General features: G+C 59.5%; 1 protein-coding gene across 2 annotated transcripts in view; it reads right to left on the reverse strand.

Moving 5' to 3' along the window:
* The window catches only part of SCUBE1 (signal peptide, CUB domain and EGF like domain containing 1), a 138,906-nt gene that overhangs the window by 31,187 nt on the left and 81,587 nt on the right, over positions 1–26,132 (reverse strand). Inside the window, exons 6-8 of one of the 2 annotated variants that reach the window (XM_028115511.2) lie at positions 23,678–23,794; positions 20,939–21,028; positions 4,416–4,532 (exon numbers count right to left, since the gene is read on the reverse strand). In XM_028115511.2, the coding sequence (XP_027971312.1) occupies positions 4,416–4,532; positions 20,939–21,028; positions 23,678–23,794 (324 nt within the window). The remainder of the gene's footprint in view (positions 1–4,415; positions 4,533–20,938; positions 21,029–23,677; positions 23,795–26,132) is intronic. The other variant, XM_028115512.2, reaches the window with a different exon arrangement.

Here is a 26,132-nt window from a genome sequence, read left to right on the forward strand (position 1 = left end):
AGAGAAAGCAGACATTAAGTTCAGTTGAGGGCCCATCCTGGGCAGAGGCCTGGGCACCTCTGTCATCCTCTCCCCCTGGGGATTATAAGAAGACAGGGAAATTTCTAGCTAAAAGCCTCCGGCAGGAGAATGGAGACCTGTCTCCGCTCTGTCCCAGCTAGCTGTGTGATTCTGGGCGGGGAAAGGCACCTCTCTGAGCCTCAGGTTCCCCATCTGTGAACAGGGCTGGGAACAGGTGCCTCTCACAGACTAAATGTGCAGAGCGGGTCTGCCTCCTCAGGAATGCCTCAGGCCTTCTGGAACCCCAAATCCCATCATCAACCCCATCTGGGCCTGTCGGAGGAAGGGCTGTCATGGCAACCAGACAGGCCATGGGAGGCATGTTTGCTTGAGGCCAGGCTGGTGTGGCGGCTGCCTGGGGGTCAGAGTGGGGGAAGCACCGCCAGCCCCAGCCAGGATCCAGTCACAAAGCCCCTGGACCTTCATCCTGCTGGAACCCCGGGGTGCAGTCTCTCCCCTTCCCGCCCTTCTAAGGCTCCTCTCTTTCCTCACTGTGCTCACACTGCCCCCGACCCCACCAGACAGCCAGCAGCCCCCTACCTGTCTGCAAGTCTTCCGTGGCCCCCGGTCATCCCAGGATAAAGGGCCAGCCCCTTTCTGTAGGCCCCTCCCTGGGCATCCTGGGCCTGGATGCCCTGCCCTCCTCTTTCCGCACACTTGGCTTCTGCCTTGGCAGCCCAACTCCGGCTGCCCCACCTGGTGCAGCCCCCACATGGCCGGCCCCCGGAAACAGCGGCCTCCCGGGGAAGCCTTCCCTGACGTTCCCTCCAGAGTTCGCTGTCCCCTTGTCAGGGACACAGATGGGGGAGCTGGCTCCTGTCTGGAGCCCCTGGGCCTAGCGTGCGGCCTGCAGAGAGCGACTGCCCAGCAGCATTCACTGAGCGGATGAAGAATGAAGGAATCGGAGAGAAGGGCTGGGTCTTGGGCCGCCAAGGAGGACCTTCGGAGGCATCGGCCAGTCAGTTCAGGCCTCAGGGGGAGGGGGAGGAGCTACAGGAACACACTGTAGGACAAATACTCCTGCCCCCCTCTGCCCACTCCCGCTGAGGGGGCACAGCGTGGCAAGCCGGGAGCCATGTGGGGGGCTTCCGGGTGGGAGCGGGCTGGCGTCACCCTGGAGCAGCTTCGTGGGGAGGGTGCGCTGCTGGGCAGAGGGCAGGTGAGGGAGGAGAGGAAACAGGTGGTGGGTGGGAGTTCTCCCAGATTGTTCTAGAAGATGTTGGGAGGAGGGGCCGGTGTCTCTGAGGAAATCCAGGTTCCAGCTCCGGGAGTCAAGGCCCCAGAACTCCCTCCTCTCAGAAGGGCCAATCATCAATATCAAGCGGGTGCAGCACCGAACAGGGGAACAGGGTGCCTTGAGGCTGAACCCCTGCACTGCCCACACTCTTGAAACAGAGCTTGGGACAAATCCTCCTGCACCACAGCCCCCATGTTTCAGGCAGAATAACCCCTACTTTCCCATGCCTGTCTCCACCTGCCTGTGGGACCCCTGTGTGCTCAGGGCTTTCAGCTCTGGATTTTCCAGGACCTTTGTTACCTTCATCCTCCAGCCTTCTCGCTTCACAATGGCTTTTGGCTTCCAGAATACACTGAACCTTTGAAATCACTCCTTTGATATCCCCTTCTGGGCCCTTGCCAGGACCAGGATGTGCACGCCCACTGGGGAGCTGAAGCCTTGGGCCGGGAGTTCCCAGCTGGGCTTTGTCCTGCCAAATGCCCGCGCCCTGACCTGCACCTCTCCCGTCCGGCCTGGGGAGCTCAGGCTGTGCGCTCCAGGCTCTGAGATGCCAAACCTGGGGTCTGGAGGTCAGCCTTCATTTTCCAGTGTTCCCTGATTTGAGGATATTAGGCAGTTTTTGTCTAGTCCCACAATCCTTAAATTTTAACTCCGAAAGGGGCGCCTGGGTGGCTCAGTCGTTAAGCGTCTGCCTTTGGCTTGGTTCATGATCCCAGGGTCCTGGGATCGGGCCCCGCATCGGGCTCCCTGCTCCGCGGGAAGCCTGCTTCTCCCTCTCCCACTCCCCCTGCTTGTGTTCCCTCTCTTGCTGTCTCTCTCTCTGTCAAATAAATAAAATCTTAAAAAAAACAAAATTCTACCTCTGAGGACAATATCTGGACTGCTCGTCTCTACCACCGTGGCCAGCACCTGGGTCAAGCCATGTCATCCCAGCCTGGGTGACGACAGCAGCCGCCTCGCTGCTCTTCCAGCCCCTGCCCAGAGAACCCGCCCAAGCCGTGGTCGGGGGACCGGCTCAAAAGAAAAACCCGAGTCTGTGCTTTCCCTGCCCTGGAGTGTCTGGGGGTCTCGCCAAGGCTTGGAAGGATGAAGGGCCGACCCCTCCCCAGCACACAGGCCCTGCACCATCTGGCCCGGGCTGCCCCACATCTCACACACCTGGGCACACTGGACCCCTTTGGGTCCTTGCATCCCTGGCCTCTGCACCGCAGCCCTGGTGCTGTTGGAAAGGCTGCCCCAACGAATGCCTCTCCCCACACCCTCCCCGCCGGCGCAGGGCAGGCTCTGGTCCTCACTCTTCTGCTGGGCTGTACGTCTCCATCCAGCACCAAGCAGTCGGTAATACACGTTTATCTCCGATTTTAAAAACTGAACAACTGTCTTCTGCATCCAACTGAAGATCCCCAGGGTCAGGGTCTGCTCCATTCACCTGTCTCCCCAGCCCCTGCACAGGGGAGGAGCCCAGAAACCCCATCTGGTATGTGAGTGAATGAGAGGACCTCCCGCGTGCAGGGCAGCGGGAGGGAGTGGGTCCCGGCAAGGGCAAAGAGCTGAGTGGAGACAGCCGTGTTAAAGGGCTGGAGTGGTTCAGGAGGAGCCACAGGAAGCTGGGTGGGGGGCTTGGCAGGATGGGCCTCCCCTCCCCCAGACATGAGGTGGCGGTGAGGCGGGGACAGGTGTCCCCCCAGGCCACCGAAGGCCAGGCGGGGGCAGCAGAGGTCCCCGCAGGTGCTCTGCTGGGGCACGGCTGTGGGTGCGGACAGGTTGGCTCCTGGCACCAGCTCCTAGCCTCACGTCAGGAACTGAGACGTGCCCGCCTGTGGTCCCGTGCCCGGGAGGCAGGCGGCGTGGCCTGACTTTAAACTCTTCTGCCCCAGCTCTGAGGGCATGGGGCCGGGCCTGCTGTGTCGCCTCTGGCTATGGGGGCGGCTGGGACCGCGGGGAGCCCTGGCCGGTCCCCCCGGCATCTGAGTCCACATGTTGCCACTCGCCTCCAAGTGGGCTGAGCAGGCGCTACAGAAGGGCTTTATTTCCAAATAAACAGGTGGAAGGACTGTTATTTTTGTCAGTAATCCCTAGTTTCTTCCCAGCAGAGCAGCTAGGAAGGAGAAGTCACATGCTATCTATTTTTACAGGCTTAAAAAAAGGCCCCCTCGGACTACTTAAAACCACCGGAAGCCTCCGCTGTCCGTATCTTCACCCACTGGACTTGGGAAGTTCAAGTCCTCTTCCCTTCCGCTCCTGGCCCCCCAGCCTGGCCTGCTCCCTGGCAAGGTGGGAGGCAGGGGGCCAGGGGCAGAGGGATCTGAAGGGCCAGTCTGGTGCTGAGTGGGCGGCGCTGCGGGGCTGCAGCCCCCTCCCTTGCAGGGGGCTCTGGTGGTCCCCTCTACTCCCTGCCCAACGGCTGTGGCTGTTCAGGGCTCCTTTGTCAGGGCTGCAGGGTGGCCCCTTCAGTCTCCAGAGCCCAGCCAGCTCTCACTTCCCCGCTCCCCTCACTTCTTGTTTCCTGAGGGACCCCTAACACCCTAAGCACCCCTGGAGGCACTCAGGAACTCTGTGGGGTGAGTCAGGGAACAAGCGGGAACAGAGCAAGCCCTACCTGCTCTCACTTCCAGAGGCCAGGAGCTCGGCCCGTTCCCGCCAGCTTCTCCCATCCTCCCAAGAGCCTCGTTTCTAATTGCAAATGGAGGTCCTTCTGCCTCCCCAGTCCCCCGCTGAGAGCCCCCCCGTCACTGTCACTCCTCCAGTGACAAGGACACACAGCATCCTCATTTTTCTAACAGTGGCAAGAAGACAGTCTCATCCCGGTACAAGGAGACCTGTCCTTCCCAAACCTCCCTGGGTTGTGCTGTTGCCCCAGCTCCGCCAGGTGCGACCACGAGGGCAGGGGTGAAGAGATGGCCAACCCCCCCCCCCCCAGGGCCACAATGAGTCACTGTGGGCCCAGGAGATCCCGCAGTGAAGACACCGTTAGCCTAGTGCAGTGGGCAGTCCTTTCCTTGGACAGCAGGACGCTATCGAGGCAGCGTTCCCTTGAACCCTGCTGGGGAGCCCTGGCGCGGCACCCCCCCGCCCTCACAGGCAGCCCCCGCCCCTGCCTGAGCGGCTCCACGCTGACCTTTGCACGTCTTTCCGTCGGGCTGCAGCGTGAATCCCACCGGGCAGCTGCACCGCACGCCAGTGGCCGTATCCCTGCAGGTTCGGTCGCAGCCTCCGTTGTTTACTGCACACGTCTCTGGGGGGGGGGGGAGAGACAGAGATGCTCAGTCTCCTCCGATGGCGGCCACCGCCTTTCTCCATCCGTGGGGGGACCACCTGAGACAGGACACCTGAATTTGAGTTCTGGCTGATCCTCTCTAGCTGTGGGCTTCCCTGAGCCTCAGGCTCCCCATCTGTAAAATGGGAGAATGGCACCATTCCTGTGGGGCTGCCAGGGAGGACCCACTTTGACAAAGGTGACGGATAGGTAAACGTCTGCACACTAGAGGGCTGTGCTGGTGTAAAGGTCACTGCCAACAGGTCAACGTTGCTGAGATCAGCCTGGCTGGTATTTAGCTGCCCAGGGCCAGATTCCTAAACCCTTGTCCTGCCTGGACTTGGACTCCAAACTCAGACTCGCGGTCTCTGGGGCTCCCAAACTGGTCTCAGCATGGACTGGCTTGTGGCCCTGGCTGTGGAGTTTCCAGGGAGGGGTTCCCCGAGCCCGCACACCATCCATCACCTTGATGAGGCACTCAGCTCAACATCTGTTCTCACTGAGCCATAAGCTAAAGGCGTCTGGTTTTTGTCCACTTGAAGCTTGTCTAGTGTTTTTATTCCCTTTGCAAATTCAAAGGGCCTGGAAAGGCTGGGGCAGAGCCTAGGTCACCGAACCCATCGTGTGGTGAGAATGATCCTCCCCAGGCCTGGAGAAGGGGCTGGCAGAGCTGGGTCACCAGGGCGCAGGTGGCCCGCACACGGAGGAGCCCGTTCCTGGGCCTCTGAGCCTTTCAACTTGGGTTTCTTTCCAAGCATCTGTGTGCTTTGATCTTGTGGGAACTGTGCCTGAGTGGGCTTCCCTCTTCTCTTCGATGTTGGGAACCGAAGAGCCAAGGGCCCCATCTTTTATAACCCGAAACCCTTTGCCTGCCTACCTTGGCTCCCTCTGGGCACCTGGCCGTGTGCCTTTTCCCTGAAGGTTCCCCCTAACTGGTTTATTCCGTCTGTCCTTCTGTGGTGTCTGCATTCCCACGGGAGTGATCACTGAATACATACCCCAGGAGTCCCTGCAGCTAATTATACCAAATTCATGATGCCTTTCCTTTGAACTTCAATTTGTGTGTATGTGTGTGTGGGGGGGGGGGGCGGGGGAGGTGGGCAGGGCCGGGAGTGGGGGAGATCGGGCTTTCCCTTCTGGGTGTGTGTGTGTGAGGGTGCATCTCTGTGATCCTGCCGGGTGGAGGGGGGCACAGCAGGTGTCGTCCTGAGCATCCCAAGCACAGGGGCTATGGGTGGCAGAGGGCCACTGGCCCTACTTCTCGAGGCTAATGCCCTCACCATGATAGGATGAGCTGTAACTGTGATTGAAAGGCGAGTCTCCCGAGCCTGACTCTTCTCTGTGTGTCTCCACAAATCTTAGCCCTCCAGCTGGGTGTGGGCAGTTCTGTAAGCCTTCCTGCCTCTGTGTCTGCCGGCCCAGTGGTGTGGAGACCTCCTGCCTGCTAGCATCCCCAGGCCCAGCTCAAAGGCCACCTCCACAAGGAGCTTCCCGAGCCCCAGGTGCAGAAAGAAGGCCACCGCCCTTCCCTGCACTATGCTGGCCTCTGTTAGTGGGAGCCAGGATCTGACTGGTGTATGGCCTGCTCAGGCCCTCTTGGGGCAGTGGAGGTGGGCAGGCCAGGGTGTGAGCGTTGGCCCTGTTGCTCACTGAGTGACCCAGGCAGGCTACCCCTTGGGCTGGACCTCAGCACCCACACCTGGCAGGTGAGGACGACAAACCTTCCCTCTCGGGCCTGAGGTGAGGCTCAAACTCCCCACGTGAAGCACCTGGTCTGGGTCCTGGCAGGTTGGAGTTGCTTCGCCAATGGTAGTTTCTCCCTCCTGGACTTCTAACCAGAGAGGAAATCCTGCCTCCCGGACCCAAATCAAAGAGCCAACGCAGGTCCCAGGTGCCTTTTCAGCCTTTTATGTGGAGAGGGGCCCGAGGGGCTGCCTGCTCTCCAGGTGCAGGTAGTTAAGCCTCAGGCCCTGAAGAACTGGGGCTGGGGCAGAGCTGTGACCTTACTCGGCGACAGTGATGTCGACTGGGCCTCTCTGTGGTAGTGGCGGTGGAGTGTGGGGTGGGCACTGGGGGCTGTGTCCCTGAGAAGTGTCCTGGCCAAAGGGGCTCCTGTTGGCCCTTCGCATCCCCGGAGGCCCTGGTGGGTCTCGGAATCTTGGCTTTCCAGAGCTGAGGGGCCTTGGCACCCACTGGGCAGGCAGAGGCCAGGAGGGGGCTGGGGTCAGCGTGGAGAGTCACCCACTCTCTAGCCTCTCCCCTGCACTGTGCACATGTTTAATCTCCCATGTTGCCCTAGACGATGTTTGGTGCCTAAACTTCAGGTTCTGAGAGGGTGGCTCTGGGCCCCCAGGGAAGGCCCCATGGGCTGTTCTGGGTGCTGACCCCTTCATCCCACAGCACTTGGTTATGGCGGGTCACCCGCTCCAGTCTCAACTCAGTCTTCCAAGCGTCATGTCCCCTAGGCTCTTAGCAGCTCTGTGAGGCGGCTCCTGCCCCTTCCACCTCTCGGGCAAGGACTCCACCCAGGGTTGTGCGGCTCATAAGTGGCAGAGCCGGTGGGACCTGCTGGGTCTGACTCCAACCCCCCTGACAGCCCCAGCCCCAGGACCCCACAGCGCCAGCAGGTACTGTGCTCTCCGTACTCTGCCCTGACGCTTCCTGTTCCAGGGCTCCCCGCCTCTGAGCATGCTGCCCCCATCCACCCCTTCGCCTGGGGCCCCCAGGCCTGGTCTTGCTACTTTTTTAGCATCTGATTCTAGCCCCTGCCCCTAACTGCTGCCATTCTGGGTCAGACGACCAGAGTCCTCCTTAGTGACATTCAAGTCTTGCCATCGGTCCCTCTCTTCCGGACCACCGGCTCACTCTGGGTGTGCGTCCAGGCTCGTGCAATAATGCCAAGCGCCAGTACTTACTGAGGCCAGGCCCTGTGCTGAGCGGGGGAGGGGGCAGTGGACTGAGCAACCAGCTACCAGCCTGTCCTCTGTGTTGCCTGGGCCACTGCACCTGCCAGGCCTCCAGCATCCCCTCTACAGCGCAGGGTTGGTGGCTGTGTCATTCTGAGGTTAGGAGATGTACACGGCACAATGCAATATGCACAGAAGGGAGGATGACAAAGTCTACTCAGTCCTTTGGGCTCAAGCGGGGGTTGGGGACTGAAGTCTACAGTTACAGGATGGGCCAGCCTGGGTGGCACTGAGAGCTTTGTCCCCGGGAGTTTCCAAGCAGAGGCTGTTGAAGGAGCTCCTTGCCTTGGATGGCATCAGCCTGGGTCCCTCCCCCTGGACCGCTCTCTCCGACCGCCTCAAAAAGCAGCCTTGCCTCTCTGTTTCCCAAGACTAGAGGCCACCCGGGCCTGGTACTGGGCCACCACTGTCTCAGATGCAGGAACCGGACAGCCTGTCCTCTCTTTTGACTGCAGGCTCACCCCGAATGCGAACGGCAAACATGGGCTGGGGACTGCAGTGGTGTTGTCTCTGGCTCTCAGGGTGGGGGATGCAAAGGGGGTGCTGCAGGTTGCCCTGTGAGGCCACACCCCATCCAGGGGCCCACGCTGCCAAGGGCGGCTGGAGTCCAGGCGCCATACCTTCGGGGGTGTGAGGGGGAATGGGGCAAAGCCGAACCCCAGAGTGCTGTCCCAGGGAGCTGAAGACTTTCCTTTTGGACTCTGTGAGCCCTCTAGTCTATCCAAGAGAGCTACTGGGTCTTTCTAAAGCCTCTCCTCTCCTCCTGGAGGGAACAAAACCTCCCAGGGCACAGGCCTCTACAGCTGGACAAAGGATCTTCTCACCCACTGGCCTCACAGCAGCTCCAGAAGTTGGCTTCTTCTGCAGCCAGAGAAACTGAGGCTCAGGGAAGTTCAAGAACTTGTCCAGGCAGGATCAACTACCTATTGTGAGACCCCGTGCAAAATAAAAATGAAGGGCCCTTGCTCAAAAATTAAAAATTTCAAGACAGAGGCAACTGAACACTCAACCACCTGGGGGCCCTTCTGAGGGCAGGGCCTGGGGCACGTGTACAGGTCACACACCCGTGAAGCCAGCCCCGTGTCTCAGGTCCCTCAGTTATTTGGAGAAGCCAGTATTTGAACCCAAGGTGGTGGGACTCCAGATGGATGAGTGAGCCAGACCAGGCCAGAGAGCCAGGTCTTTGTTGGGGGTCCTCCTAGTGGCTCGCAGTGGGGCCGCGGAGATGGGCGAGGGGGGAGAACTCTTACCCTACGCGGCCAGCCTGGGCATGGGGTGGGGGTTAAAGTCGGAAGGGGCCTGAGCGTAAACTCCTTTGCAGCAGGTGGGAAAACCCTAGATGTGTCACCGGGCCCGTCTTTGGTCCTTCCCCTGGGGCATTCCTGCTCTGGGCCAGGCCTGCCAGAGGCTCTGGACACAGAGACAGAGCAGATGTGAGCAGGGGAGGCCAGCCCTGGACTCGGACAGAGGGCTGCTCTTTGAGTTGGCGCTGCCTGTTTGCTCTGCCCTAGGTCTGGGGCAAGGTCTGGCAAGGCCTGTGAAGGACAGTCTCAGTCACAGGGCAGTGGCTGAAACATGAGCTGTGGAGTCAGAAAATGGGGATGCATACCTGGCCCTGGGACCTCGGGCAAGCCCCTCTACTCCTTGAGCCTGGGCTTCCTGACATGCGACGTAGGGGTGATGGCATTTACCACGGAGTTTGTGCAAGGCCCAGGCAAGTGTGGACATCACAGTGCTTTGTGAATTGTCACAACAGTGACCACACGCTCACTCTTGAACCTCTGCATGGAGAGTCTTAGCACCCAGTCAGTTGCTGATTGATCTGAATTCCTGCTCTGTGTGGGGAGATATGCCTCAGAGAGTCCCTGGTTTTTTGGAGACCTCAGCTTGGTGGGGCAGCAGATGGGTTCACTGCTCTGTCTAACCATCAGTTTGGGAATGACTCCTTGGCGCTGGGTGGCTGAGAGATAGAGATGGGTCCGACACTGACCCAGGCCTCCAGGTCTCAGGGGTTAACAGTTTATCAGGGGAGACAGAATAGGGCCCGGACTCTGCCTTTCTCACAGGAGTCCGGGCCCCCCTCCCCCAGCTCACCCCATCACATCCAAGCATGGGCTCCACAGATGGCTCCCTTGGCCTAGGCTCGTGCACCCCTCAAGACTCCGGAGGCCCCTCTGAGTTCTCCTGAGCACTGCTGGCTCTCCCAGGCCCCAGGCTTCTGTTCAGGTGGTTGTCTCCCCGCAGAGACCACTCACTCCCCAGGAAGAGCTGTGTCAGGGGGACCCCATGCCCACCACAGGACCGATTTCTGCTCAACGATGGGCTGAAAAAACAAGCCTCTGGAGGAATGAGGTGGGGCCAGGTGACCAAGCCCCCGCCCCATGCTGGGCCTGGCAGGGGGAGGGTGCCTAAGATGAACCCGATGGCACAGAGGACCTGCGAGTCTAGCAGCACCAGCCAGCGGCACAGGCACCGGGCGAGGTGGAAGCTCACGCGGGCTGACGGCAGGCTGAGCGGCGTCACCTGGCTGAGAGCGCCCTGGGGAGAGCTGGACGCAGGTCCAGAGGCCCGAACGCCACACTTAGGAGTTCCCGATGCGCTGTGGGACTTCAGGCAAAGCACCCTCCCGTCTCTGGGCTGTGGCTTTGCCCCTGTGGTGTGACTGGGAATCCCAGGCTTGTCTCCAGGGCAGGCGTCAGGCCTCACCCCCGAGGCTCTGATCTGGTGGCTGAGGTGTGAGGCCCATGACCCACAGAGACCCTGTCAGCCCAGACATCTGCCCTGTCCCGTGAAGGCCTCACCTTGGTGGTGGGAGCAGCCCAAAGCTCTTGCTGCAGCCTGTCGAGGCCTCAGTCAGGCCTGGCCCACCCGCCCTTCTGCCACTAAGATCGACAGAAGCCACTGGGAAGAGGGGTGAGCCACTGGCTCTCCCAGCCTATCCGTGGGATCTCTGACCTTTGATCTCTCCTTCCTCAGCCGATTCCTGAGCCTTCCATGGCTCCTATCACTTTGGGATAAAAGCCACACTCCCTGGTAGAGCTCTGCACACTGGCCCGACTCTCCTGCACGGCCCATCTCTTTGTGCCGGCCCCACTGACCTCTGGGTGGCCCTGTGGCCCACCACGGGCACTGCCAGCAGGCCGATGTCCCTTACTACTCTGGCACAGTGAGGCTGGTGGTCTTCTCGAAGTGCCTTGGGCAGGTGAGAAGAGTCAGGCCTCAGGCCGATAGCAGAAGCCGCTTCCCCAGTCACTCAGCAGGGAGTGGGGAACAGGGCTCATCCCTGTCTGCTGCCTGCCCCCTGCTCCTAACCACGCCGCCTCTCCGCCTCTGCCTGGCACCCCTGCTCTGCCTCAGCCGGCGGATGCCCACTCCTGAGAGCGCTCTGCAGAGAGTGTGGCTCTTGCCCGTGAGGGGAGAGGCGCCACGAGGGCCGGGCGCTGGATGCCTCTGCCCTAGGAGCAGCCGCAGCTCTGAGGAAAGCCGGGACCTGGGGGGCACGCCGGGGAAGGGGGCAGGGCAGTCGTGGAGGCCAGGACTGCAGCCCCAGCAGGGAAGGGGTCCTAAGCCGGGGTCCGAGGGGAAGTGGGAAAGGAGGCCTTGGAAGCCCCGCTTGGCACCCGGCACCGCTCTGTCACATCGGAGGCCAGCAGACCTCTTGGCCCATGGTTCTCAAAGGGCCAGCCTCGCCTGGAGGCAGCCTTGGTGGGTTCCGGATTCTGCCCTTGTAGCACATAGGTGGGTGACTGTGAGACCCCCCCTGGGCCCTGTGCTGACTCTGGCCCAGCTGTGTGGAAGGAACGGGCCCTCAGGCCCGCACCAGCCCACCAGCTCCGTCTACCTGGGACCCGGCCCTGCTCAGGGCAGTTTGCTGTGTCGGTGGAACTGTCCTCCTGGAGGCACTGGGCAGGCACATGATTCCAGGGGCGACACCCTCTCACGGGCCGGCCTGGTGGGTGGGATTTCCACACTGGTGCTCAGAGCGAAGGACCCTTCTGGACCTGAGGTATGGTGCCTGGCAGTCTGTAGCAACAGGGATTGGGGCTGAGCGTAGAGAAGAGGCTGGCCAGGAGTGAGATGAGCAAACCTTGGGGAAGTTTCTTCAACCGAGGTTTTATATTAACGCAGGTGGCAGGAGCAGAGCCACGGCAACGAGCCTTTTCCTGGCCTCTGGCTTCTGCCTTTGCTCTGGCTACTAAGGAGAGGGGCGCTGAGAGCAGACAAAGTGGGGCTCACAGGCACCCTCTTGTTTGAGGCCATCCTCAGGAGGGAGGGGGTGGGATCATTATGCCCATCCTATAGAAGGCTCATGAAGGCCCAGTTAGTGACCCTTCCTCGGCACTGTCTTGCCCCCTCCACCACATGGGACCATGGAGGTTTGGGGGTCAGACCCTTCTTCTCAGAACACCCACCACCAGCAGCTAACGCTCCCTGAGCACTCACAAGCCAGGCGCTGTGTGTCATCTGCCCACCTTTCCCTAGAGGGAGTGTGGGGTGGCATCACGGGAAGGGCAGGCCTGTGTGACACTGGTCAGCTGCCCATCCCTGGCCTCAGTCTCCTCATCTGTAAGCTGAAGGGCACCCTTGCAAGTTGCTGGGAACATTTCCATGTCCAGGTACAAAAAGACTCAGCCCAGAGGCTGCTCAACAGAGGGAAGCCTTGTTCCGGGTTCCTGACGGCTGTTGGGATTCAGGGAAAGGTAGGTCAGAGGACAGCCTGGGGCCAAGGGAGGCAATGCCCAGCATCCATACACCCCTATTCCCCCTCCTACCCCATGACTTCCTGGGGCCAGTGAAGCTGGCACATGGGTCCTGCTTTACCTCTCAGAGCTCTGGCCTGTGAGTTGGGCAGACCTCATGGAAGGGTCCAGATTGCACGTGCCTGGATGGCCTCTGAAAGGCACTCGTTCACCTTGCTGGTTCTTTAGGCCCCCTTTCCTATGGCACCACCACCTCTGACCTGACCAGGGTCAGGCAGGCCCCAGGCTTCTCGCCTCATGGCCTGGGCCCAGCATTCCAAGCACTCTAGGAAAGCTCCAATGGCCTGGGCAGGAGAAGGTGGAAAGAAAGAATGGAATGTGGCTGGGCAGTGCCATGAGCCATATGTAGGCCAGGCGCCCCACATCAAGCATCTCATCCAAGCTGCTTCAGAGTAGAGACTACGGCCCCCTTTTGGCAAAAGAGAAAACCAAGGCTCAGAGACGTGAGGTGCCCCCAGCCTGGAAATGATGCTAGTCACTGGGGAAGTCAGGACAGAACCCAGATCTGGCTCCAGAGACTGGGCCTGGACAACAAACTGCAAAGAATCACCATTAGCAAAACTCCAATCAAGTGCCTCTAAGAACAAATGCATAGTTCTTCAAAGATACAGCCTGGCTGAGCAACCTGGAACCACCCCAACTTCCTTGGGACAGACCCGGACGTCTCGCTGCAGGAAGCCCTGACCTCTGGCTACTTCTTGGTCAAGAGTCAGCCGACACCTGGTCTGCAGCCAGCACTAGGCCTGCCCTTGGTCGGAACCACCCAGCCACCCTGGAGGCAAGGGTGGGCCTGAGGAACGGACCAGCAGGCAGCAAGGAAGGCTGGACCATCTCCTGCCTAGGTGCCTGGGACGGGAGGGGAGCCGTGGGTGGCTGACTGGGGCTCTTGGTCACTTTTGCTGTTTCTGCACACGGGAGCTCCTCTGAAGAGTGCAGATGAACAAAATAAAGATGCCCCGGGCTCTGGGGTGCCTTCCATCTGTGGTTTGGAGTTTAAGCTCCAGGACCCTCCTGAGTGTGTCAGGGCAAGGAGCCACGTCAACCAGTAAACACATCAGGAAGTGGGCCATTAGGTGGCAGGGGGCATGGGGTCACATCCCAAAGGGCTGTGGGACCCATCTGGACCAAATCCTGAGGGGCCAAAAAACCTAGGGAAGGGTGAAGGCAGGACAGGGAGGGGCTGGCGACAGGGTGTTGAGGCCCGGAAGGAGCATGTGGGGGTCAAGTGTGCCCAGCTGCCAGTGGGACGGGGTGGCATGAGCAGCAGGGGTGGGGGCAGGCTGGAGCTCCCCTCAGATAGGCTGTGTCGGTAGGAAGCTTCTACGGCGGTGTAGGGCAGGAGCTGGCTGTGTGGGAGAGCAGGCTCCAGGACTAAGTCACAAGGAGGCTTGCAGGGGGTGCCCTGCCACAAACCAGGAGGCATTTTGCAACAAAGCCTGGGAGCTGGGCCAACAACTGAGAATCGCCCATGATGCTTCTATAGGCTGCTCTGATTGAGGAAGCACTTGCCCAAGGACCACTGTCCCAGCCGACCCTTGTCACAGCCCCAGAGGATGGAGAAACACGGGTTGCCTTTCTATAAGTCCTGACAGGGGAAGGGACTTACCAAGGCCATCCGGGGGGAGGGAGGAGCAGGGCAGGCCAGGTGTCCCCATGCCCAGTTCACTCGTCCAAGCACGGCCTCCCTCAGGGAAGCCACGAACACTCGCCTCTGAAGAGCCACGTGACCCTGGCTAACGCCTCACCTCCCCGAGCTGGGCCACCTCTGCCAGGCGATGAGGATGGCACTCCGTCCCTCAGTCCTCAGGGGTCACCCGAGCTGCCCGTCTGACCACATCGGGCTCTCTGTAACACATCTGTGCCCCCGGCCTCTGCCTCCGGCTGCACGAGCACGCACCGGCTTCACGCCTTAGGGTTCCCTACTGGCAGCTGTGATCCCAACCCCCCACCCACCCCGTCTGCTGCAAGTTCTGAAACCCAGCTGGGCCTGAGCCCACATTTCTTGCTCAGTTCTCCCTGAGCCCACCACTCAGACAGCAGCAGGGCCCCCCCTCCCCATCTGCGGGGCCTGGGGGAGTGCTTGCCCGCACTGCCCTGTCTGCGGCAGGGAGGACACACATCACCTGTACCGGTCCCGCTGCCCTCATTCTGGGGGCTGAGAAAGTGGTGTTTGGAAGTATGCCTTCTGTTAGCTGTGCCCACTGAGGGGACACCTCGCCTGGGCTTTATACTTCATGAGATGAGCGTACAGACTGGCTAGAAGCAGATTCAAATTTCATCTGGGGCCCAGAGAGAGGGGAAAGTTGTAAGGCCCCAGGCTCCGAGGGAAGCCAAGGGGCTAATGGGGGAGTGCTCTGGGCCTCTTTAGGGCAGGGGCAGGACTGCTCCCTCAGGGCAGGGGCAGGACTCCAGCCAGGCTCAGCCCTTGGCGCCGGGAACCCCAGTTCTGCCCAGACTCCCTGGGAGGCTGGGGGTGAGTCACGCCCCGCTAAGCATGCCCGACTAGGCTGAAGTTCTCATCTGGGCCCAGCCAATGAATGCCCTGCCCCTTCTTGTCTGACAAGCCCTGCCTAGCATCCTGCCTCCACGCTACACTCTCCCACTCAACTACTTACCCAAGTCACCATGACCCACCTCCTGCCACCAGGCCTTAGGGCATATGTGGGGTGAGTGTGTGTTGTGTGTGTGTGTGTGTGTGTGTGTCGGGGGGGCTAAACTGAGGGCAGGAGCTCAGGACCACAGCTGGGGTCCCCGGCTGACTACAGGCCAGGCACACTTGGTACCAGTTCATGGACTGGGGTGAAGTCTGACTACCCTGGTTCTTCCTGCATGAGAGCCCAGTGCCTGGAGCTTGGAGGAAGGTCTGCCCAGCCTTTGCCTCTGGCCGGACTCCTGCTGAGCACCTGGCCTGGGAAACGGCCCTGTCTCATCACCTCCCTTGTCTCAGATCTGCCGGAGCCCCTCCGCACTGCCAGGCTTGCCCAGGGTTCTGGATCTGGGTCTGCCCCCTTTCTATCCCAGCTGGCCACCTGCCTGTGGGAATGGCAAGCAGCGAGGCCTCACTCAACCCCAGACACGTCCTCCAGGAAGCCTTTGTTCATGCTCTGTGCCAACCAGTCTTCCCCGTGCTCCTGCTCTGGGCCAGGCCCTGTGCTGTGCCCCCGGGGGCCATCAGAGCTGGCAGAGACTTGGCCTCTGCCCCAAGTCGGGGAGTCCCAGGCTTGGGACAAAAGAGGGTGCTGGTGGAGGAGGGGCAAGAAGCGGGGGTAGGGGTGGCAAGGAGAGTCTAGTTAGGTGTGGATGAGCCTTGGCCGGGTAGAAGTGTGTCGGGTGGCACCTGGTGAAGAGTGGGCGTGGCCCAGATGGGAAGCTGCACGTGCAGGACTTCTGGGAGGGGGATTTCAGGAGGTGACCGATGCATGGGTCTGGAACCAGGGCTGGTGGAGGGGGGTGGCCTGGGAGGTTGGGGAAATCAGGAGAGGCCCAGGGACCCTGGAGATGGTGGCTGTAGAGAAGAAAGTGGCAGGTGGGCAACCCCTGGGGGAACAGAGGAGTGGGGAGCCAGGGAGAAGGAGCGTGAGGGTGTGGACATGAGCCAGACGTCTCAGGGGGTCGTATGGTTAAATGAGGCTGGGGAAAGCACGGGGCTCAGTCTGCAACCCCCAAACGTCAGCCACGACCACAACTGCTGGAGCATTTCCCTGGTCCTCCCCGGCCTTCCAGGGCTCCAGCCCCTCGGCCCCCTTCCTGGAACTTCCTCAGTGGCTCCCCTGTCTGCCAGGCCCCTCCACACTTTCACACCACCCCCTGGGAGCCCCGCTAGGTGAGAGTGTTACGGGATCATGCTGACTCAGGAAGGGAAGCCTGGCTCACAGGTGGAGAGGTGTCGGGAGATGGGCAGGTGTCAGCTGTGGGAATGCAGGGTGGGGGGCAGTTCCTAGTACCTTTTTGGGCCTCCGTGTCCTCATCTGTAAAATGGGAATTGCTTTAGTGCCAACCCTCAGGGTGGCTGGGAGGTGAATGAAGACTGGGACAGAGCAAGGCCCAGAGAAGCTGGGGTTCTAGGCTAACAACTGCTGTATTCACCGGACCTGGAGCACCTGGCTCCCCTGGGCTCAGGGGGACCCCTAAGTGGGCAGGCTGTGAGGACAGATTCCAGTCGGGAGGGCTGACGCACCTCAGGCTACTCGACTCCTGACTTAGGGCCCTGGGCTTGGGAGTCCACAGCCCCCAGACTGGCGCAGACCACTGTGAGGAGGAAGAGTCCTCCAGAAACAGCAGGCTGATGTGCACCGAGGCTGCCTGAAGAAGTGGTGGGCGCCCACTTGGCGGGGGGGGGGGTGGGGGGTGGCGGAGGTGGGGGCGGGACTTCCCGCACAGACCAGCGCATCCCACACTGCCAGCCCCCACCTGTGCCTGGAGATGCGTGGACCAGAACAAGCCAGTGAAGGAGGAGGATGTGGGCTCCGCCTCTCGAGCTCACAGCAGCCAGCCTGGGAGGTTTCCTTCCAGACCAAGTTTGAACCATTTGGGGTCGAGAGACTAACAGCCCCCTAAAATGTCCTTGTCTTAGTCCCCCATGATGCTATGTGGCAAAAGGGACTCAACAGATGTGACTAAATTAAGACCCTTGAGATGGGCACTTGTTCTGGATCATCTGGGTGGGCCCCCAATGTGGTCATAAGGTTCCCTAAAGGTGGAGAAGGGAGGTCAGAGAAAGAGAGCCTGATGGAAGCAGGGTCAGAGAGATGCCATGCTGCTGGCTTTGAAGACAGGGAGAAGTCCCAAACCAAGGAATATGCGTGGTTCTAGAAGCTTCTAGAGCTTCCAGAAAAAATGCAGCCCTTGCTGACATCTTGATTTTAGCCCCGTGAGTCCCAAGTCCAACTTCTGACCTGCCAGAAGATGGTGCATTCCTGCTGTTGGAAGGCACTAGGATTGTGGTACCCTGTTAGCAGCAAGAGGAAGCTAACACAGCATCCATCCCACCACACTGTGGGAAAGGGACTGACTGAACACTTGGGTTGACAAGAACGACCCACAACGTCTCATCAGTCTTGCTAGGAGTGGGGTCCCAGGGGCCCGTGGTAAACTTAGCTGGGTACTCAGGGGTTTTGCACAAGTCAGCCAGATACTTGAAATTTATCACTCCAACCCTCAAATCCAAATATTTTAACTGATTTTAACGTAAACTGAAAATCTGTTACATAGTTTGAGCCTCTTTAAAGAAAATGGAACTGCCCCTGTTCTTAGCCTGTGTTCAGTGACTGGGGGTAATTATAAACGGCAATGGCTGGGTGCAGCTGAGACTCCAAGGCTGGGGCAGGGCCACTTAGTCCTGAATGGCCCCCAGCTGCTCTGCTACAGGCCACCACCCTCTCTGTGACATGGAACAGGGGCTGTCACCCTGGGCCTGCAGGACCAGTCTGTCACTGATGTGGTCACGATGGAGAGCGACGAGGATGGCGTGTGCTCCTGGGGCCTCTCGGGGCCAGCAAGCGCCACCCTGCGCTCACTCGGTCTTATCCTACCCAGCCTAAAAACAAGCCCTGTTGGCATAGGAGATAACCGGCATCCAGGGATGGAAGACACCCGCAAGGACACCTCAGCCACCGGGTGACTGCAGCACACGTGCCCTGCTCTGGTGGAACCCTGTACCGTGACTACCACGGGCACTGCTCAGAGTAGACTGTTCCAGGGCATTCAAGCCCCGCCCTCCCTCACTCGTCACTTGTCTCTGCCCTCTGATGAGGAGCTGGCCAGTGCAGCAGTCGGGGGGGGGTAGGGCACAGACCCTGGAGCTGGCCGGCCCGGGGCCTGACCTCACCGTCACACTCCTCAGGGTCTTGCCTTCCTCATCTGCTTCTCTCCTGGGCCCCAGAACCAGGTCCTTCCCCCTCCGCCAGTCCTACCCCATCCCCTCCAAGGACCCAAAAGCGGGCTCACGTGGCCCACCAGTCACAGGATCCACTGAGATCAACTGCCTGTGCCCGCTCCCACAGGCCACTGATGCTGACCCAACTCTGGTTCCCCACACCATCTAGGCTACTCTCTCCATGCAGGGCTGGGCTCTGAATGTGATGCCCCAGTTGTGCTCTGACCAGCACAGGGCACAACGGGGATGGTCACCTCTCTTATTCTCCATACCTTGCCTCTATTAATGTAGCCTGGGAGCAGCCATCCTTACCAAAGCCTACTAGTTAGAGCCTGAAGTCCAAGAGGATCCCAAGTCTGTACCACACGGGCTGCTCTCCGAGGAGCAGGTGCTAAGAATTATGAGCTGTTGAGGGAGGGGTTCACCAGTGCTCTGGGTGGTGCCTTTCATGGAAGCCTCTGAGGATGGTTGCTTAGCTCTGGGCGTGGGGCCTTGTCCCGTGCTATAAGTGTTGTAGAGAGACCAGAGGAGGCACAGGTTTTTTTTTTTTTTTCTGCCTCTGGGGCAGGATGGGCTCTAAAGGGGTGCTTGAGGGGATTTCTATAATCAGAGAAGTGGGAATTCAGGGCAGGCCAACCATCATCCTTTTCCTTGGCCCCCTCCATGCCCCTCAATCTGCTCCCCCAACTCTGCCTCCCAAACCCGGGGTGAAGGTACCTGTACTCTCAGTTCATCTCTTCTCACCTCCCTGACCCCGCTCTAGGCTTTTATCCACTGACTCTAATTAGAAAAAGCAAGTCCACAGCTCTTTCTCCACCTTGCTACCCACCCGCTTGACACCAGTTCAGCTCAGCCCGCTTCTGCCATCACCCTCCTGCTGAAGAGGGGTACAGGGCCTCTGGGGGCCCAGTTCCTGCTCCTGCCCTGCTCTGGAGCTCTGCTCCACCTCTCCCAGTACCCACCTCTCCCAGTTAGTGAGGCTGAGGGGCCTCAGCATGGCCTCAGAGCACCAGCGGGCAGCTCTTAGGCTCCCACCACCTACCTCCAGCCACCTGACTCACACCTTCCAGGATGGTGGTGGGCACGCCTGCCTGCTGAAGCCTTCAAGCCCACTCCTTGGCCATTTCCAGTCCTTCCCCGGCCAACCCAGACAGCCCAAGTCAACATGACAGCCCTGTCCTGAGAACTCGTGGTGGAGAGGGGGCTTCCAGACAAACCTTGTCCCATTCTGCCTGTGTGACCAGAGGTGAATCTTCCGGACTCTCTGGACCGTAGTGTTCTCGTTTGAGAAACAGGGCTATGCCTGTCCTGCCCAGCATGGGCTTCAGGCTGCACAGAGCACCATCAGCCAGCCCCGATCTCCTTTGCTCCTCAAAGCCCCACCGGGGAGGATGGGGCTTCAAGCCTACTCCCCAACATGAAAGGCCATATCCCTCCCGTGGCCCCACTTAGGGGATCTCCCTTTTAGCTAGGTGCCAGGACTCCTTTGAGGTCCACATGAGGACCACAAAAGTAGGCGACCTCTCCGGGACCCTGTGGTTCTGACTTCCATGGTCCTGTGACCCTAACACAGCCATGACCTTACGGCTAAGCTCAGCTGTGCAGGGTAGTATGTGACTGTGGAGAAGCCAGGGCACCCCGATGAGCCTGTTCCCTCCTCCAGGACATGGGAAATGTACCACCTGGCCCCACAGCTCCCAAGGCTGGTGTAACCTACCAGACTGCCACAAAGAAGGTTGTGAAAATCCCAAACCTCCCTACAGCTGTGCTCCAGAGGCCTGGGCAGCTGCCACCATCCAGGGGCCAGCAAGCGCAGCACTGAAGAACTAGGGCAGACTTGCTCTGTGGTTCTACACACTGAGAGCAGCTATCTCCCCCTCCTTCTCTTTCCTCACCCTGCCCAGGGTCAGCCACACCTGCAGGCCTCCCAAGCCACCCTGAGCAGCACCAGGGGTTTCTGAGAAAGCCTCCCTAGAACCTGGATCCAGCCCAGGGCCAGTGTCTGGAGTGCAGCCCACAGCACACCTGCCCCTGCTCCCCGCCCAGGGGCAAGCAGGTGCCTGAAGTGGGACCAGGGAAAAGTGGGCCAAGGCTGCCCACTTACGCCCACCTCAGGCTGGGTCATTCACCGAGTCAGGGGCCTTGGGACCAGAAGGGGCTGAATGAACCTTGTTTGACCCGGGGCCTGCCAGATGGCCTTAACAGGCCTCTCCTCTCTGGGTAGGTTTCCCAACTATAAAGCGAGTCCTGAACCTGGATGTGGCTTCTCTCCTTCGCAAGGAGCCGGAGAGGGGCCGTGCTGCCTGAATCCCTGCTCTACGCTAACGCCCCCCACCCCCTTCGCTTCTGGGCCTCCGTGTCGCCTCGCTGATCCTGCGCACGTACTGTAAGTAGAGGGGTTCTGCGCAAACGTCTCACCCGCAGAGGCCACTAGACTTTGGCTCCGGGGCCTTCGCCACAAACACACACACACAGACACACGTGTTTGATGAAGGGCACAAACTGTAACAGGGTAAAAAAGTCAGTTCCCACCTGGAGTGGAGCCCCCCCCACTCACACGCGTCACGGGTGACCACGCACGCGGGCACACCGCCCAGGCAGCCCCCCCACGCACACCCACGTGCCGGCACGCACACCCGCACACCCGCGCGCCCACACGCTCGCACGTACACCCGCGCGCCGACACGCACGCGCGCACGCACAGCCCGACACAGCAGCACGCGCATGCGCACACACGCGGACAAAGGCGCGAGCACAACAAAGGAAGTGGAAGAAAAGTGTTACCCATGAGGAGCCGCCGTTTCACCCGCTTGTCCACATCAGCTACTGACGTGGCATTGAACTGAGAGCGCTCAATTGCAGCCTCATCCTTCTCTAAAACACAAGTAAGGGACAAACACGGAGCCGGTGGTTAATGACAGCCCACTTCCCGCGGCCCAAGACAGTCAGCCTCTCGGCGTGGCGCGCACACAGCCAACACAGCATGCGGGGCCGGGCGTCGGCGCCGAGGGGCGAATCCCGGGAGCCTCCAAGGTGGTGTGTTCGGGGCAGGAGGCGGCAGGGGTGGGGGGTGCAGAGCGGGGGACGACCACACAAGGGCACAGGTGGGACCCAGGGCCCAGCTGCGAACAGACAGAGGTGGCAGCGGAGGTCAGAGTGGACAGACCCAGCTGCGGGGTAGGGCGGCGGGGCACAGAAGCGCACACACCGCCTCCGCGTGCAGGGAGGCATAAGTGATTGCAGACGCCCCCCGCTCAGGCTGGGGAGGCAGGCACAGGACAAGGCACAAGACAAAGGGACAGGGCCACGAGGTCCGGTGATGGCTGTGCCTGGACAGCAGACGCCCTGTGTCAAGGGCAGGAAAGTAGTGGCAAACACTCATGCAAAGTTAAGAACAAAACAACAGAGGAACACACACACACACACACAACAATGGATCCAGTCGAACAGACAGAAAAAACGGGCTCGATTTGGGCAGCGCTGGTTGCCTGCTTGTCTATAGAGAACTAGAGCGAGACATTCAAGTGCTTGACAAGGGGCTGCACAGATGGGTCAGTCATTTTAGGAGCGTGCGGAGAGGCGGGCGGCCGGGCGGCCGGGGAGCATTCTGGCCGCTGGGCAAGACGTTGGGCCAAGATGCCGTCCGTGGAGGAGCGGGTGAGGTTAGCTGTTTGGCGGCCCTCTGCTCAGTGGAGACGCGCGCTCCCGAGGGGCGAACCTGAGCAGCAGTGAGCAGAGGCAGAAGGAAGGTTCTCCTGGCCAGCAGAGGGCAATGGCCCAGGAGCTGGGTCTGGAAGAGGGTTTCTAAGGGGAGGGGAGGGGAAGCGGGGGGTGAGGGAGGTTATGTTAGAAAGTAGATCCAAGCAGGGACCTTCACATGCAGCAGACACTAAAAGATAAAAAAATGAGAAAGGATGAGTCAGGTGGACAAAGACAAGATGTGTTAGACGAGCCTGGGTGTGTGTCTGGCCGGCGGCTGTTTGCACTGGTTCCGTGGCCGGCAGGGGCGGCTGCACTGCAGACACAAACAGCGAGGGAGACCCAGCAGACGAGACAGGAAGGGGCCGGTGCACCTGGGAGGCCCCCGGCAGGACAGTGGAGACAGGGAGAGAGGCGGGAGAGGGGGTTCTAGATGGGATCAGGCTGCAATAGAGACACTGGTCTGAGACCAGGTTTTGCTTTGAAAAAAAAAAATTTTTTTTTTTTTTGGTTGTTTGGTTTGGTTTGGCTTTTGGCTCTGAAAATAATTAATGAACGTCAGTTATCAGACAAGACAGGCAATCAGGGACCATCACCAGAAAAGCAGGAGGAATGAGATAAAAATGAAACCAAAACGGCCGTCTGAGAGGAGACCACACAGAGGAAGGGGAGAACCACGCGGGCAGCAGCTCCCGGGACGAGAGCCGGGACTAGGGTGAGACGCTGGTGGCCTGCCTGGGCCCTGGCACCCCCACCCTGCTCCCTGAAGTACCAGGGAGCAGTCACAGTCCCAGGGACAGAATGCGACAGCAAACTCTGGTTTCACGGCTTTGCTTGCTTGCCACCCCTTTTTTGTTACTTGAAAGTCCCTGCAGAAATACCTTCAGAGTCGGTAATAAGAGATGGGGGCCCCCCCCCATTAAAAAGAATAAATATGGTCACTGACTGTGGGCTTCTGAAGTTGGCCGACATGGAAGAGAAAGAGAGCAGAGGATGAACAAAGTTGGATGGGTACCAACTTTGAAATTCTTCTTTTTCTCAGTTGAAAGATATGCTATTATTTTGAGTGGGTGAAGAAGCTACTACTGATTATGGCTGAGGTAACCACAGATATTCTAGCTTCCTCCTGCAAATAAGGACCAGGAGAAAGGAGGTGACCAGAACTCACACTGAGACTCCATGAGACAGGAGAGATGACAGAAGGGGCATCGCTAAGAAGGGACTCTAGCTGGAAGAAGAAGTCTGGCGAGACCCCATTAGCTCAGGAGTGGAAAGCGGTTAGGAATACCCAGAGCCCCTTGGGATTCTTCTATCCAGTCTCCCCTGGTGTAGACTATGAAGACTTAGAGCCGCTTTCTGAGAAAACCTCTTGGTTTTCCAGACTGGCGTCAGCTTATGTTGCTAATGGGGCACATGTGCAGGTTAAATGGATGTGCCATGTGTCCCCAAATCGGGAAGAAACCCCTATGCTTTAAAAACAGAAGCTGCCCTCCTTAGGCACACACCCCCTCCTCCTCCCCACAGACCACCCCCCATGTTGAGGATGAGGACCCGAAGAAAACCCACAGTGACAGGAAGCAGAGATGCTTGGTCTGGGGTGGCCGGATGGCCCTGGATAAGTCTCTACAGAAGGCTTCCCCTGGGGACGTCTGCCAGCCCCATTAGTACCGTGGGGTCCTCCTTTTCTTGTTCCCTTAAGCTTCGTTCTTGGAAACTGGGACATGGTGGGGTGGTGCTGGGGTGCTGACCAACCTCAGGGCCGCAGGGGGGACCCTGGGGGGGGCAGGGTGGCGCGAGGGTGCCAGCGCAGAGGTACGTACTTACCGATGCACGTCCGACCGTCTGAGTGGAGGGCGTACTTCTGGTGGCAGCCACACATGGGGCCCGTGTCCGTGTCCTCACAGCTGTGCTGGCAGCCTCCGTTTCCATAGTTACAGGTTACTAGTTAGGCCCAAAGTGTACATACGTGTGTATAAAAGGAATGACAACAAAGATGATTAGTTTATCGGTGTTGGTTGTTTCTCTTAAGGGACGGGGAGCAAAGTGACGGCACAAGATAATCAGTGAATAGGCGCACGTTTCCCTGGACTTCAGCCCCTCCGAGGTCTCGGATGGAACGGCTCGCTCTCTAAATGGGAACTGGGGTGAGAGGAGAGTGGCCCTGGGTCGTGTGGGCTTCAAAAAGGGCTGGCACCAGCTGACAGACTCAGATGGTGTCAGGTGAAGACGGGGATATGGGATAGATCATTTTCTCCCTCCTCCGTCCCAGAGACACTTGGGAACTGCCTGTCTGGATGCGACAGACGTCTGTTAATGGCAGGCGTCCTCTACAAGGAGGGGGAGGGTGGCGGCGGGCCCGTGCTGAGGGGGACGCTCCTTCAGTTCTTGCATCGCTTGCTCTCTCCCGCCTGGGTCTTGGGCGTGTGGAAGGGTGCCCCCGCAGAAGTCTAGTCTGTGCTAGTTCCAGCAGCCATCTCAGCCTCTGTGCCCTCAGAGCCCGGATCCTCCCAAGGCAATGTCCAAACACACGGAACCTGTGCGAATTAATGCCAGCTCACGTGCACTTTGGAAAATGACTTTTTATTTAAACATGGTACATAGTTTGCAGTGTCTAAGGCCTGGAGGAGCCGGCGCCCTGCAGCTCAGAATCTTAAAATGTTTTATAGCATCAGCGACCTGGGTTGGCTGAAAGGGGGCTGAACAAAAAGGAGACGGTCTGAAGAAGGAAAAATGATAAATTCAGGTTTATTTAAAAGGAAACTACTCGTTACCACATTTTAGGGTGAGAGGTATTGCTAAAGGAGTTCCCAGATCTCTATGGGAGGGGTTCTTGCAGCCCCTGCTTTACTCAGCTTGCAAGACGACCCTAAAGATGCTCAAAAGATGCAAAAACAAATCTCAGACCAACGCAGTTGAAAATTCCGAATTGGCAGTTGGGATTCATGATGTTCTATCAGGTTGACCCAGGAGTACGGCTGATGCCAGAGGGAAGCCACAGGGTGGCAGCTCCTGGAGATGGATCCCAAGCATTCCAGAACTGAGTCCCGCAGCTGCCTCTCCCAGGTAGTGCTCTCACCGGGGGCACAGCACATGGCCTCCGGGGCGACCATCCCGAGTGATGGTGGTGGCCCTGTCAGCCTGGACACATGCCAGCTGAGGAGGACATGAAGAGAGTGGTCCTGCTCGGTGTCCCCGACGCTGTCCTCGCAACCAGAGGGAGGCTCTAGTGGGTTGCCTCCTCCACAGGGAGCTAATGTCCCATCCGCAGGAGGGGCCTGACTTCTGGGACGACCTTTCAGGGACCTGCAGAACTGCTTCAGGATGCACAGCTCCCTCTGGCCCTTTCTCCAGAGGAGCATCTCTTCTCTCAGTTTTCCTGGGGAGCCCAGCGGCCTGCAGTCACATTCTCTCATCTCTGAAACAGCTTGTCTCTCTGCCTAGGAAGAGCCCCAGGGAAGCCAAGGGTAAAGACTGCCATGGATCTCAGGAGAGGGCAGAGCCCAGGCACAGCCCTGCCTTGGCCTGGACCTCATGTGCCTTTCCAGACCGAGAAAAGCCCCACTTCAGACTGGGCAGGGGTGGAGTGGTGAGGAGGCCATGAGAACACTGCAGAAAGTTCTTTCCAAGCTCTGGGCTCCTGGCAATGGGCCGTGTCCTGCAAGTGACTCTAAGGAGGATGCAGGGCTGTCTGAGGCAACCCGAGAACCCGAGGGAGGGCCATGCTTAGGGTCCCACACCCCCCACTCGGGGGTTTGCACATCTCATGGACCCTAAGGGCTGAGCTCATGAGCACCTAGAGAGCCTCCGGCTTGTGCATGATAATAGTACTGCTGTCCTGAGCTCTGGGACGACCAAGAAACGATGGAGAAAACCTCCTCTGGCCCTGGAGTGGGTCCTGGACTCTGGAGAGATGAGTTTGGTGCAGAGGCCCTGTGGTCCTGCTGGTCCACAGAGGCTGTCTAGGCTAGGCCTTAGCCCCCACCCCAAATCCAGATCTAGAATGTCCTAAACCTCAACTGGTCTCCAGGGCTAGACAGGGAGCCTCAGAGCTAACGTCACACGAACTCTGCGTGTTGACCGCACAGCAGGAACCAAAGCTGATGGGAGGGACAGCTATCTGTGCAGTCCCTTCACAGAAGGGCCGCAGTGCACTCACCCGCTCCTTGGCCCCGGGGTTGGTATCTGATTCTCCACACAGCTCGGCGATACCCAGCCACCGAGCCGAGGGGGTGGGGCTGCCGTTTCTTTTCACCAGCAAACATTTGGGGCAAGGGCTTAG

Source organism: Eumetopias jubatus, unplaced genomic scaffold (assembly GCF_037043125.1).
Source record: "Eumetopias jubatus isolate StellerSeaLion01/CBP00866 unplaced genomic scaffold, mEumJub1_p1.0 scaffold_8, whole genome shotgun sequence".
In the NCBI taxonomy this organism is placed as follows: domain Eukaryota; kingdom Metazoa; phylum Chordata; class Mammalia; order Carnivora; family Otariidae; genus Eumetopias; species Eumetopias jubatus.